Source organism: Passer domesticus, chromosome 2, assembly GCF_036417665.1.
Source record: "Passer domesticus isolate bPasDom1 chromosome 2, bPasDom1.hap1, whole genome shotgun sequence".
Classification (NCBI taxonomy): domain Eukaryota; kingdom Metazoa; phylum Chordata; class Aves; order Passeriformes; family Passeridae; genus Passer; species Passer domesticus.
This window is the reverse complement of record NC_087475.1, coordinates 27,233,964-27,248,806: the sequence shown is the minus strand read 5'-3', so window position 1 is coordinate 27,248,806 and position 14,843 is coordinate 27,233,964. Positions and strand designations below refer to the sequence as shown.

Sequence of the window (14,843 nt, the reverse complement as noted above, 5' to 3'; positions counted from 1 at the left end):
CTACTTCTCTCTAGCCATCCTGTGAACTGGAATTGCCAAGTCTCCAGAGCAGCATGACTGCTTATTTACCCTGGATTTGTCCATGCCAGTGCCATAAGATCTTGCTGTCCACTGTAGAATGTTGACAATAGCAGAAATCACACATTTAATATATCATTGGATAACATCACAGCAGTCCCAAGTGTTTCAAACAAACTCAGTGTCTTAGAAAAATAGCACTGAGGATCTCCATCTGAAAGGGAAATAGGCCTGATCTCTCCTTGTAGTTACTTCATACTTTAAGCAACAGTTTCAGTCACTTTTTTTGACAACTCCAGATACTTTCACCCCTTTAACAGCCCTGTTCTTTTCTGTGTTCAGTCGAGCTGTTTGGTTCAGTGTTAAACATGCAGGCATTAGCTGTGTACCACAGAAGGAAGCATTCTCACATACTGCATTGCAAATATGATGTTCCATCACCTGGCTGTCATAAAAAAGGTACCAAAGTTCAGCAGTGTCTACCTTTCCCAAGACTCTACATAGGATTGTAATCCATTTCACAGACCTTCATTCACTTTGTGTCTCCCATCTGTATAAATCACTTCCCTCTAGTCCCAAATGTTCTTTTACTTCTCTAGTTGAGATCTCACCTGGCTAAAAGCTACTTTTTCATGCAGAAGCCTTGTGTAGAAGCTTGATTGTTCCCACCTTGTTTCCTTATGCCTAAAATGTTTATGTCTGGCATCATACAAGCCAAGTCCTACAGAGGACTGGGGTTATTCAGGGCTGCTAGCGTGTGAAGAGGAGGCAAAACCAAAATAAAATAGGTGTAGGAAGAAAGAAAGATGAGAAATACAGAGGAGGAAAGAAGGAAAAGTGACTGTGGCTGAACTGTAGAGGGTTGCAGAGGTTGCTTGAGAGTGCATGGCAAAATGGGCAGGTAGAGATAAGACAAGGGAGAATGGTTTTAAACAAAACCAGGGAAGATTTAGATATTAGGAAGAAATTTCTCAGTGTGAGGGTGGTGAGACAGTGGAACAGATTGCCCAGAGAAGTTGTGGATGCCCCATTAGTGGAAGTGTTCAAGGCCAGATGGGATGAGGCTCTGAGCAGCCTGGACCAGTGGAAGGTGTCCCAGCCCATGGCAGGGGAGTTGGAACCAGATGGTCTTGAAAGTCCCTTCCAACCCAAACCATTCTGTTATTTAATGGCAGTGACATGTGCAAAGGGTGAGCCAAGCAGAAGATTCAGTAAATCTAACGGGAAAAATGCATTGCCAGACCAACAGTATATCTGAACAGGGATGTAACTGAGTGATCAGTTTTGATCACACAGCAAAAAACTTATGGACATATTCAAAGAAAAAGAAACTGAAATCATACCAACACTAATGAACAACTCCTGACATACTTTGTGCTGGCATCAGGACTTCAGTTGCAGAGGAACTGGATTTCTCAGCACACAAGCTCCCTGTGTTACTTCTTCAGGCCCTACCAGTTACAAGTAAGGACAACCAACCAAGAATTTTTCAGAGGCCACAGAATGCACACAGGTACTTACTTCTCACAGTTGTAGAGATCACAGCAATAGCACGTGTTACTCTTCACTTTCAGCTGGCACTTGCTGTTTAAGGTATGACATGTAACCTGCCAAAAAACCAGAAACTTACTTTTATGCTCAATGTTTCAGGGTTGTGTGAATCATCCTACTGTACTGACCACAAAAAAAAAAAAAAACAACCAACCAAAAAAAAAAAAAAAAAAAAAAAACAAAACACACCAAAAACATAAAAAATCCAAAACAACAACAACCAGCTACTACAGCTGTCAAGTTGTATTACTTGTTGTGCAGAAAGATCCTGAGATTCCAAAATTCATTACTGGAAGCCAGAAGGTCATCCCTGAGCTCACCGGAGCCTGAGACTGAGAGAATTTTCACTATGGAGCTCAGAGCTCCTAGGACCAGCCTGCAGCCAGGGCTGCCAGAGTTTTCAAGCACTTTGCTGCTGCATGGCCTGGTGCTATTCTGCTGAGACTCAGAGTGTGCAGGGGACTCAGATCTTTACAGCTGTGACAAGCTGACTGTGGGTCTGGAGAGATACACTACAGCAAACACTGGAGTGGATAAGAGAACCAGTGGGGAAATGGCAAGGGAGCCAATTTATATGAACAGCTTCCAATAAATGGGAGCTCTGCCCTTTCAGTGAAACCTTCCTGAAGAAGGAAGTAATTATGAACAACAGCAAGAATAATCTTCAAACCCACAAACAGAATAATTCAGAAAAGATCCAAGCACTCCAGCAAATAAGTCCTATTTATTGCAAGCTCTCGAATTCAAAACTGAAAAGGTTTATTTATGTGAGGAGGAATTGCAGGGATGGACAGATGTTAGAACAATAAAGGCAGGCACACGTAAGCCACTCTCCATCCAGACACAAAATCATTTTAATGACTCCTTAAGTATGGTAAGCATTAATCACTTCTATTTGGCACTACAGATCAATTTAAATACTTTATATATAAGGTTTTGGTTTTTTTTTTTCCCTGAGAGTTTTAGCTTATTGACTTTGAAATCCAGGAGAGCTGTCAGGTTTTAAAAGCTACCAGTCAGAAAATACATTCTTTCTACAGCTTTTATTTGATAGAAAAAAATCTCTGTAACCACTGAGAACTATTTTGTTCACAAAATGCAATTAAAATATATTACTGAATGGAAAACTCTTCATAATGAAAAAGTAGAAGGAGCACGTTTAGGAATATATTCCTGCTTTTGACAAGTTTATCAAACAGCTCTGGCTTAGCCACGAATGTGTTACTCTATGGAATAGTGTCCACAAGAGATGTTAAACTAGATGTTTCTAAGTTCCTGAGTTCTGGATCTGTGTATCCTTTTAGTGTGAAAACTGTCACTGTTGATAAGCCTATACTCCTCACATGCTTATTCCCAGAAAAAAGGGAAAGGCTTAAGCACACACATTCAGCAACAGAGCAAGTTCATCTCACAACTGGTCTCCAACTTGCCACACTTGTCCTTAGCAGGATTTGATCAAGCAGTGGAAGATGGGTGACAAAACTAATGTTAGAAGAAGATTTAAATGATTCCTTGGGATTGCTTTGCTGTTCAGGACAAGGCTGTACCTGTGGTTAGTGTCTCATACAAACCAGCTCTTCTATCCCAAAATGGTAGGTTATAAAAGGACAGTCTCAGTATATGTTGCAATCTGGAAATGGAGCTCACAGTTTGATACAGACACATCCCACTTGTCACAAGGACATCTCACCCTGAGACAGGACCTTGTTTCACCACCATTGCTCTGCAGAAGAGGAGCACTTACGGACACTGACAGCGTAATCAAGGCAGTGACTGAACTATCCCACATGGCTACTTCTCAAAGGAGGTTGAAAACCAATCTGGAGCACAGCCTGGAGCAAATCCCTCAGCCATTTTGTGGGATACCCTATACTCTTGCATTCAGTGGATCTTCAGACTTTGGTTTTGACCTCCTGTATGCAGTGAAAATGGCCCAGGACCCACAGAGTTAAAACACCCTTTTCCCATTACACATGCAAGATTGGGATAGAAGGGCTTTATAAGATGGAATGGGCTGCAAAGAAGTGGTTTGTTCTGATGCATGGTTTATTCTGATGCATGGTTTGTTCTGATGCATGGTTTGTTCTGATACATGGTTTGGGGACCACTTCTGATAGGAAATAAAAGTCGTTTTCCCTCTCCAAGCAATAAAAAAGTCAGCATGCCTATTTTAATGGAGAAGACTAGAAGTACAAAACAGGGAGATCAGCATGACCTTAAACATGTTTTTGGCTGCTTCTACACTACCAGACACATACTATTGGCCAAGGAAGTTACTGTAGTTATCTATTTTTATCACTGCATTTTTAAAACATGCATAGCACAAGACACTCCTTTTTAGGAGAACAGTGAATAAACCAAAATAAACAAATTAGTGTGTGGTGTGAGCAAGGGTGGTGGAAACAGGCCGTTTGTGGGTGTTCTGCATGTCAAGACCTATTATTTCATTTCAGTGACCAGACACACAGCTTTTTCATGTCCTGGACATTTGTTTGTGATTTATTCTCTCCTCAACACCAATTGAAGATATGTTCTTCTGTAATGGTAATTGCCAGTAAATCAAATTCTTTCTGCTTTGAGCAAAGAGAACTGAAACAGGCAGACCAAATGAGCTAGAGATGATTTACAGGTGAGAGATGTCAATCAAAAGGAAACTTGCAGTCAGTAAACAATCTGCTTTCCTAGTTAAGTGTTTGCCTGGCATGCAGAGCATGCCCCCTGCTCACTACCCAGCAACCTTTGGAAAAGCAAAAGCTAAGTATAAATGCTATGAATTCTTAACTCTGAGTTAGTATACACTGACTCTAAATCAGTGAACAACCAGACAAGAATGTTATTAGAAACTACCTACGCTTCTAAAAGATATGGGGTTTGGTTTTTTTCCAGAATAGAGGAAAGAGCTCTGGGTGGCCCAAGTTTAGACATTCCCAGAACCAGCAGAGCTGTGGAAAACCATCTGGCCAGAAGCCTGAAGCTGGGGTCACCTGCAAGGAATTGTGGTCAGTGGGACGCCAACCACATTCTCATTACAGGAATCAGAAGCATTTCTCAGGCCGTGTCTGAGTCTGAGTGTGCATGCACACTTTGAAGAGGAAGGAGTAAATCTTACAGGAAAGGGTGTTGTCACACTTAAGAAGTTTGTCTGGGTCAGTCTTTTACATGAGATCAGTGAAATATTTTTGCCGTACATTTTCTGGAATCAGCAGCAGAATGCCCTAGCAGCAAGACTTAAGGAGCTGCTTAACCTGGTAGTATACTTTGCTAAGCTTTCTAGAAATATTAGTGGTACCATTCCCCATACACCTTTTGCTAGTCATGGCAGGAATGGGGATTAAAAAACTAAAAGTTATACCACTGTCTAGCTGTTCTCCATTTTGCTTTTATATTCACTCCCACCAATTTACCTCAATAATAAAATAGGAAAAGAAACTAAATCTGGACTTCTCAGGAAGCTGGCCATTTGGATATGGGCACTTTCTTGACCATGTTAATATCATTGAGATAATAAAAATGCTGCGTTCAAATACTAATGTTTTTGACCTGTGCTGGATAAATCCAGAGATCTGAAGTCTTCTGGATGATACAAATGGATTAATTTAGACATTTCCTATTCCATTTGGAGTCTACAAAAGCCTTCTTAGAGGAAGATGCCAATGTGACAAACACATTCCAGACAGTTATTCTATAGCATGGATGGACTAGGACTCATTCCAACCCCAGAGTAAAGTACTGGATACAAACACTGATGATGACCTAAAACTGCACTGACTGGTGATTTTAAATTATCAGAAGCTTGGACAAGCAGGCAGTCACTTGAGGGAGAAAAACAATGGCATTTCTATCTACCCATGATCTACATGCATGAACATGCTCTCAAGCATCTCCCTTGCTCCTCCCCAGCACAGCAGAAATGAACACATGATGAGGTGAGTTTGTTTACCTCAGTCTGGTAGGCATCATACAGGAATCCTATTCCACTTGAATAAAACTGGCATCTTTTGTTATACAGAGGTCTGGGTTCCTGTAAAGAGAAAAACAGCCCAAAAAGTGATTGGTTTGGAGGAAGTGGAAGGCACTATGTCCCATGTCCCCGTGCAGATGCTTACAGCTCTGTGGAGCTGAAGCAATTGCACCACTTGGGTAAAAGGCCCACACCCCCTGTGTTGACTATCCTTTTGGAATGGCTCTCCTCAGGGTTACATTTTCCATCCTCACTCCACCACTAAGCTATGAGAGTATCATCTATTTTTCTCTAAAAGACATCACCTCTGGCATTTAACCACTTGACGTCATCTAACCACGCTCAACGTCAAATAGTACTGCTCTGACAATGGTCCAGTCATTCTTTTTTTCTGGTACAGTTTCTTACCTAAGAACCAAGATTAATTCTGCTGGTTGTTTTCAAGATATGGGACTTTCTTTTTAAAGAATTTCAACAATGTCCATGAAAACAAAGTAAAATAGATAATAGTTTGAGTAATCCACTTATAACACACACCTCAAACCCCAGAAGTAAAAAAAAGAATAATGAAGAAATTAAGGCATAAAGAGAAAGCAATTTACATTGTTTGGTTTTGCCTTATTTTCCATTTATGCTATTGCAAAAGATGCATTCACTGCTCATATTTCATATTTTGCTTGTAACTGTTCCCACAAACTGATATAAAGGAAGAACAAAATGAAATATCCTTGGCCAGATGGAAAATGTGTTCTTCTGGCCTTGGCAAACAGCCACTTTGCAGCCTGGAGGGTGCATACCTCAGTCAGTTTCAGGACTAGACCATATTTATTTTGGGAGGATTTGACAACTTGAGTCCTCTGTGATCCAATATCTATCCCAAAGCAGTGTCGGAATTCCTTATGTTTGAAAAAAACCACCTTTTTCAACTTTCCTTCACTTATCTAGTCCTGGTCTGTGCCTTCAAAGGTGTGAAGAGCTGGGAGTGTGTGTCAGTCTGTTGGAAGGTAGGAGGGCTCTGCAGAGAGACCAGGAATGTTTGGATGGATGGGCAGAGTCCAATAGGATGAAGTTTAATAAGTCCCAGTGCTGAGTCCTGCATTTTGGCCACAATAACCCCCTGTAGCTTTGTAGGCTGGGGATGCTGTGGCTGGGCAGTGCCCAGGCAGAAAGGGACCTGGAGGTGCTGGTGACAGCAGCTGAACATGAGCCAGCAGTGTGCCCTGGTGGCCAAGAAGGCCAAGGGCATCCTGGCCTGGATCAGGAACAGTGTGGCCAGCAGGAGCAGGGAGGTCACCCTCCTTCCCCTGTACTGGGCACTGGTGAGGCCACACCTTGAGTGCTGTGTCCAGTTCTGGCCCCTCAGTTTGGGAAGGACCTTGAGATGCTGGAGCACGTCTAGAGGAGGCAACGAGGCTGGAGAGGGGCTGGGAACACAAACCCTGTGAGGAACGGCTGAGGGAGCTGGGGGTGTTTAGCCTGGAGAAAAGGAGACTCATAGGTGACCTTATCACTCCCTGCAACTCCCTGAAAGGTGGCTGTGCTCAGGTGGGGGTTGGTCTCTTTCACCAGGCAGCAGCTGACAGAACAAGATGACACAACCTTAAGCTGCACCAAGGGAAATATAGGTTAGATATTAGGAAAAAGTATTTTATGGAAAAAGTGATAAAGTTCTGGAATGGTCTGCCCAAGAAGGTGGTGGAGTCACCATCCCTGGATGTGTTTAAAAAAAGACTGGATGTGGCACTCAGTGCCATGATTTAATTGAGGTGTTGGGGCATGGGTTGGACTGATGATCTTGAAGGTCTCTTCCAACCTCATGATTCTGTGATTCTGTGGAAGCACTCAAGTGCTCATTGATCCTCGGTAAGTCAGTCAGACCAGATCCAAGACAGAAGATGCAAATCCACTATGTGCCATCCCCTCTTTCCATGCCAACTTACAAGCAAAGGACTATTTAAGTTTTAGCAGAAATCTTCACTGATTAACTTACGCTGCATTTTAAAGCTTTAAAATCCATCTAGGAATAACCCAGATTTTGCATAAAGATCTGCACTACTTCAGCTCGCAAGCAGAGTATTCTTTGCTTGTTGGATAATGAAGTGTGAACTGTATAAATCTGCTGATCCAAAATATATAACTAGTTAAAATGCAGAGCTAGGCAGGAATGCAGAGAGATCAATGAATACAGCTCCTCCATCAGCTTGTTTGCCTTTCTGACTACTCCAGCAAACTTAAGCAAGTTTGGACACCAGCTCTCCAGGGTTAGAGAAAGGTTAGCTTCCTGCATCCAAAAATATTTATTTATACTACACAAGTGTAAGGAAAAAAAAGCTTTAGTAACTCTTCTTCTCTAGAGGAAAAGCAAATACCACACGAACAGCATGCCATGTCTTGAACTAGGTCAACATTCTTCCACAGTCCTGGGAAAGCATTAGCCTTTAGCCATGACTTTCAGGGACAGATCTGGTTGGGAGGTCTAAGAGGATTGCAGTTCCACTGCCAGAACAAGGAGGTGACAAGGAGAGGAGCGCTGCTGGACTTCATAGTTACAAACAAGGAAGGATTGCTCAGGGATGTGAAGGTCAAGGGCAGCCTTTTCCCTAATGTTATGAAATCTGGAGAGGATGAAGCACGATTCCCACTCTGGACTTGAAGAAAGGAGACTTTGGCTTATTCAGTGATATGTTTGGAAGAATCCTATGGGATACCATCCTGGAAAGCAATGAAGCCCAGGAAAGTGAGTTGATATTCAAGGTTCATCTCCTCCAAAATGAGAAACAGTTCATCCTCTCTAACAGGAAATCAAGCAAAGGCAGCATGAGGCCTGTGTGGATAAACAAGGAGTTCCAGATGTATCTTGGGCATGAAAAGGAAGTCTACAAGAAGTGCAATAAAGGACAAATCACCAGGAAGGAAAATAGAAAAATTATATGAGAATGCATGGATGGGGTATAGGAAAGCCAAAGCTCTCTTGGAATTCAGTCCAGCAAGGGTTGCAAAGGGCAGGAAGAAGAGCTTCTATTGGGTGTATTAGCAGCAAAAGGGAAATCAGGAAAATATGTGCACATTACTGAATAAGGCAAACAACATTGTACAAAGACATGGTAAAGATCAAAGTATTCAGTGCCTTCTTTGCCTTGGTCCACAGTGGAGACCAATGGAAAAAATTGGCATAAGAAAGAATTACCCTTGCTAAAGGGGGATCAGTTTAGAGAACCTTTAAGCAGACTGGAGATACATCTTGTCTTCAAGGATGACAAGAAAGACATACACCCTGATGGGAAGGGATGGAGCAAATAATCTTGGAAACTATTTCCAAACATCTCAAGGACATGAAGGCAATTTGGAGTAGTCAGCACGGATTTACAAAGGGAGAGTCATGTCTGACCCACCTGTTGACCTTCTACAATAATGTGACTAGCTTGGTGGATGAGTGGAGCTTCTTGCTCACTTGCTTCTGGATCTTTATCTTCGCTAATTCCTCTGGCAGTCTCTCATTCTCACAGAAAAGGTGATGAAATAAGGGCTAATTAACTGGAGAGTGAGGTGGACTGAAAGCTGGCAGAACTGCTGAGGTCATAGTGCTGGGAGCACTGACATGAAGTCCAGCTGGAGGTGATTTGATAGTTGTCTACCCCAGGGGTCAATGCTAGGACAATATTGTGTAGCACCTCAATTACTGAACTGGGTAATGGGTAGAGTGCTAGCTAGCAGAGGATACAAAACTGGGATGAGTGGCTGAAACACCACAGGACAGTGTCATATTCAGAGAGACCTGGGCTGGAGAAATGGCCCACAGGAACCTCAACAAGTACAGTACAGGAAAATGTCAAATCCTACACCTGGAGAGGAATAATCCCATGCACCAGAAAAGAGTGGGGCCTGACTGTCTGGAGAGCAGCTTTACAGAGGGTCCTGGTGGGTAGCAAGTTAAACATGAGGCAGCAATGTATCCTTGTGGCAAGAAAAGCCAGCAGTATTCATGACTGCATTACAAAGAGCACCACCAGCAGGCCCAGGAAGGTGATCCTTCCTCTTAACACTGGTGAGACACATCTGGAATAGTGGGTAAAGTGCTGGGCGCCCCAGTATGATAGAGACCACAGACATGGTCTGGGAGTTAACAGACTGGAGTATCTGTCACAAGAGAAGCAGAGTTGGGACTGCTCAGCCCAGACAAGAGAAAGTTCCCATGTACCCTATCAATATGGATCAATACTTGATGGGAAGTCAAGAAGATGGAGCCACATTTCTCTCAGTAATGTCCCGAAAAATGACAAGATGCAGTGGGCACAAACTGAAATATGGGAAATTCCATTTAAACATAGGAAGAAACCTTTTTTATTCTGTGGGTGATTAAACACCAGAACGAGTTTCCCAGAGTGGTTGTGGAGTCTCCATCCTTGGAGATACTCAAACTGGACACAGTTCTGAGCCACCTGTGCTAGCTGACACTGCTCTAAGCACAGGTGGTTGGATTAGAAATCTCCAGAGGTTCTGCCCAGTCTCAGCAACTCTGATTCTGTTAAGAAGGTCAGAGTCTATGTCAGGCTATGAGCAGACTAACAAGTTTTCTTGAAGTATCATAGGTTATGAGTTTAGGACCTGGAGACAGATGCTCCCTGGCCTTACCTTTGGGTCATTCACATCTTTCTGCAGGTTGCTGATGAGTGACAGCACCACATCACACTGTGAGGCTGAGTGTGACCCTGAATGCTAAGATACTCCCCTCAGACACCTCTATATATTCTTAAAGGCAGTGAGAGAGCTGTCTAATCTCCCACCATCAAGTACAGGAAGATCCTCACTTTTGACCCTGATCTCTTGGCTTACACAGCTTTTCTACCTCTTACACTTTCTTCCTCTTAAAAAAGAAATTGGTCCTTTTGTTGGTTTGGTCTTCAATGGAGAAGACAAGCACACTTTTCATCCAAGTGTGCTTGTGACTGGAGGCAGCACTGTTCTCTGGGGAAGAGGTGATTGATTAATCCATACCAGCTATTATGGCTTGATATTGCTGTGCAGCTAAAGGTCAGAGCTGTGACTTGGAAGTGACCACAGTGAATACAGTTACTACATGTGATTGCACAATCATGGCAAACAAATACTTTCCTTCATGCACCTAATTTTGAACAGCAAACCTGCTGCACTAGTACAGCCAGTCTTCTGCATTCGGTCCATTCTCTAAATGCATCCCCATGTGAAATGAAATAAATTAGTGATGATCAAGTGTGCAAAAATAACAAAAATTTGCCTTGTCCAGACACCTAAAGAATTTAACACCTAAAGCACACAGCTTTTAAGTAAAGGTACCCTGGGGATGCCAAAATGTTGCATTGGTAAAAGCTTCCATTTTCGTGCTACAGAGGTGCTGTGGTCTGTCTGTCTGTCTGCTAAGGTGTTTATATGAATAAGGCACCACATAGACATTAAAAAGTGCTTAAAAGTTATCCAACAGTATGTAACACCACATAAGCACCCACTGGACTTTATAGCAGTGTCTCTTACTAAAGGCAATTGAGACATACTTTAAAGCTATAAAAGTTTTCCTGACAGACTGGTCTTAAAATACTTCACATTGCTCACAACAGATTGTGTATGAATATAGTATATACCTACAGTCCTTGATTCTTCTTGATTCTACTGCTCATAGCAATAGTGGTTGAGACAGAGCTACTTTAAATACTATAAATGTGTGTGTATGTATACATATACATTTCTATTAAGAGTAACTCTAAAGTATATAGCAACAATATTCTTTTAACTAATTTAGTATCACTTGATACCAAGAACTTCCTCAACCACTATTACTGAGACAGAGCTGTGCAATATCTCCCACTAATGTGTAATATTAATATATAATAAATAATGCATTCCCTTTCTCTGTCTCTTTGAGTAAGTCCCTTTAAGTGGAAATGGGCAGATGGGAAAGTTCTGCTGGTTAAAGCTCTGCTGATATACACAGAGAACAAAATATGTAAAAAGAGGAGGAATTCTCTATTAAAAAATAGTTGTATTCTTGGGTTTGTTTATTTATTGATACAAATGAAAAACCGACAGGTTTTATTCAATCCTTCTGAGCACTGGAAAAAATAATTCTTAGCTAACTACATTTGAGTGTGTTTGAGTATGCTGAGTGGGTACAGTCAGAATGCCATCAAGCTAAGTTTAAAAATTTTCAGATGTGTCAAAAAACCCTCAAAACCCAGGATACCCAATACTTCCCTTTAATTTCAGACAAATCAGAACTGCTCAGCCTTGAACCCTACAAGGCAAACTGTAGCTTTCCCTCTTCTTGAATTTTTTACTTCAGTAGTTTTCTAATATGTGTATTAAAACCTGAGAGTGACAGGTGGACAAGAAGGAAAGCTTTATGCCAAGGAAGAGAAGATTTGGTCCAAATATAGAGGGTTTTGGTTTGGCTGAATTCTTTATTTCAAGATCATCCAATAGAAACCCTACATTCTCTTTGATGGTGGGAGCATTGCAGTACATTTTTTGTATAAGAAAAGTATTCTTTTAACAGTATCTTTGGTGGATTTGATAAAATGACTGTGGGGAGGTTGAAGGGCTCTAGGCTGAGGTATGGAAAGAAGCTTTTTCTATGCCAGTTTTTGTTTCCTTGGAGAACAGATATATTTTGGATAACATAGGGAAAATTCCATCTCCCTCATGTGTAAATTCATTTTCAGAAAAAGGAGATATAACTTAAACTGTATTGAGTGAAATGTATGCCATACTGTACAAAACATGGCTAATAATTTATTGAAATAATTATACAGTGAGGTCTATTTTTTTCCAATTACAGTGTTTATTTATTCTTAGCTGCCATAGCTGCATCAAGAGAGGTGTAGATTGATCAGTGCCAGGGAATGTTCCCAAGACTGAAACTCGAGCATCAAGCCCATTAAATTATTAGAACTGTGCTTGCTGGTGATGGCTTTGGCCTGGGCAAACTATCACTCTTCCAAAATATTTTCTGGGCATGGTTTGTAAATTAGTATGGGCCAAGAACCATTCCCAGTCAGTAATTTGGACATTGCCATTTACATTCCAAGAGACTCTGAGAGTGAGGACGTGGGCTTCACCATGCCAGTTGGCCTGGGGAGCAAGGAACCATCCATGTCACATGAAAGAGATGAATACAGATAAAATTGAGGGGTCCAAAACCAGAATAATGTTTTCAGTGTCTCACTAGCATCAAGTTTTAATTCTCTGTTTTTGGTTGTTTTCATCTACAGCAAAGTTAGCAATGAATAGGAGGGGGATAACTGCCAAGATTTTTCAAGTTTAATCCTAAAAACAAACTGAAACATCACCCTTCAGTGCCAGCTCAGCCTTGTGCCAGCAGCTGGGTGTTCTGGAGATTATCATTCCCTTCAAGATTACACTCTCTGCTAACTTTCTCAAAACAGGCATGCAAATATGAACAAATAGAAGTTATTGGTAATTAGCTTTGATGCTTCTCTGGAGGGCTAGATGGAGCACAGGTATCTGTGTCTGCCCCACACTGGCTGACAGCACATGGCACATGGGAGCATACAAACCAGAGAGCTTTCAGACCAAAGAAAAAGAAGCTCCTAAAAGTAGGGGCCAGCATATTAGGAGCCTGGGAAAGCAGACAGACTGGATCACTGTCTGGGGGCCCAAGCTAAAGTTGGTTGGATCCTACCCTGTACAAACAATGAGAGGAAATGCTACAGGTCTTTTGTAATTCCTGTCTCTCTCTGACCAAGGGCTATTTCTCCATCTTTTTCAACAGCATTCCCAATGAGAAGGGTTTCTCCTGAGGAAGACTGCTAGAAAATCCTAGGGATTCACAGGAGTGATTAATACAAAAATTGCTTTCAATCACAAACAAATGAAATATGTCAATTTAAAAAAAAAATAATTATGAACGGTTTCCATATTGGCTCTGGTGAGTTTGATATTAGGAACTTCAGAGTCCAAGGCCAGTATCATCAACACTGCAGTGAGTGGGCATCAGCTTTGAAGAACAAAACATTTCATAGCTTAGTTTGCTCCCCAGCCTTGTGACTCCCACATAGAGCACATGACCATACCCATCCAGAATCAGAAACAAGGGTGAGTTTTTCTCAAAAGTGTTTTGGGCTTTTATTCACTGGCAGATAAACCTACAATTCAGCTTTCAGTTTGCAATTTCTGAAGAAGAAATGGCTTTCAGAGAACAATTTATCTTGCATAATTTCTCTGCTACATGGAAAAAGAAGAAACAATACCCCCTGCAGTCTCCAATCCATATTTCCAATTACTGAACCCCCATCAACTGCTAGAAAACTAATTAAAATAACAATTTAAAAATTGCTAGTTTCCTAAAGGCCGGTGTCTTCTCCTGTGTTGTTAAGGAATCTTTAACTACCTGGTAGTCCAACAGAATGCCTTACTCAAAATTCATGAGATATGAAATTTTTGTATACATATAGTTACATACAGTTTGTTTTGTAAACTATTTATTTACATATAGTTATTAACATAGTATTCCTCACATGCCTCATTAAAACTTATTTCTGTAACTAATACTATTATTTTCAAACCTCTCTATTTCAGACAGCAGCTGGACAGAGGAAGAGACGGGTCACTGCTCACTGTGTGCCAGGAGCCTCTGGGCAGGACAGATCATGAGCTCCCACAGGAAATGTTGCCTCCTTGAACAGGCCAGTGGCTGCCCCCCACCACCATGGGGCTCAGTGGGCTTCTCTTCCCTCCCTTCAATATCTGGGACAGCTCTTATGGAAGTGCCAGGCATCAGCTCCTGCCCTCTGCCAGGATGTGCTCTTTTAGTCAGTGCCAGGGATTCTGAAGAGGCTGCCATTGCATATCCACCTCTCTTATTCACAAAGAAATTCAACCCACAAAATAAATTGGCTGTAAGCATTTGGCTGGCAGATATCTGGAATCCTGTGGTTGCTATAAAACCTCAGGTTTAAAAACCACTGTGACCTTGGAAGGAAGTCCAGGTGCTAGAAAATAAAGTTATGGACATCATGGAGAGATGATTGAAAGACAGAAATTGTAAAACAAAAACAAACAAACAATTATTTTTTTTTAAATTAAGGAAGTTGGGAAAGTACAGTACTGTCAGAAAATTAACTCTACTACTGGATTTGGCAGTATTAAGTTTACATTGAACTTGATCATCTTAAAGGTCTTTTCCAACGTAAATAATTCTACCATTCTATGATAATCCCTTCCTATTTCACCTTTTGACCATGCAATAAGACAGTTTTCTGGAATTATTAACATAGCCACCAAGGTCATAATCAGCTTTTGAATCCATATGTGTCAGTTCAGT

At 41.5% G+C, this 14,843-nt stretch overlaps 1 protein-coding gene across 3 annotated transcripts in view; it reads right to left on the bottom strand.

Annotated features, from left to right (window-relative positions):
* TMEM255B (transmembrane protein 255B) overlaps positions 1-14,843 on the bottom strand; it is a 67,491-nt gene that overhangs the window by 10,857 nt on the left and 41,791 nt on the right. For all 3 annotated transcript variants that reach the window (XM_064407884.1, XM_064407885.1, XM_064407886.1), the window contains 2 exons: positions 5,510-5,590; positions 1,540-1,625 (listed from right to left, as the gene is read on the bottom strand). In XM_064407884.1, coding sequence (XP_064263954.1) covers positions 1,540-1,625; positions 5,510-5,590 — 167 coding nt within the window. The remainder of the gene's footprint in view (positions 1-1,539; positions 1,626-5,509; positions 5,591-14,843) is intronic.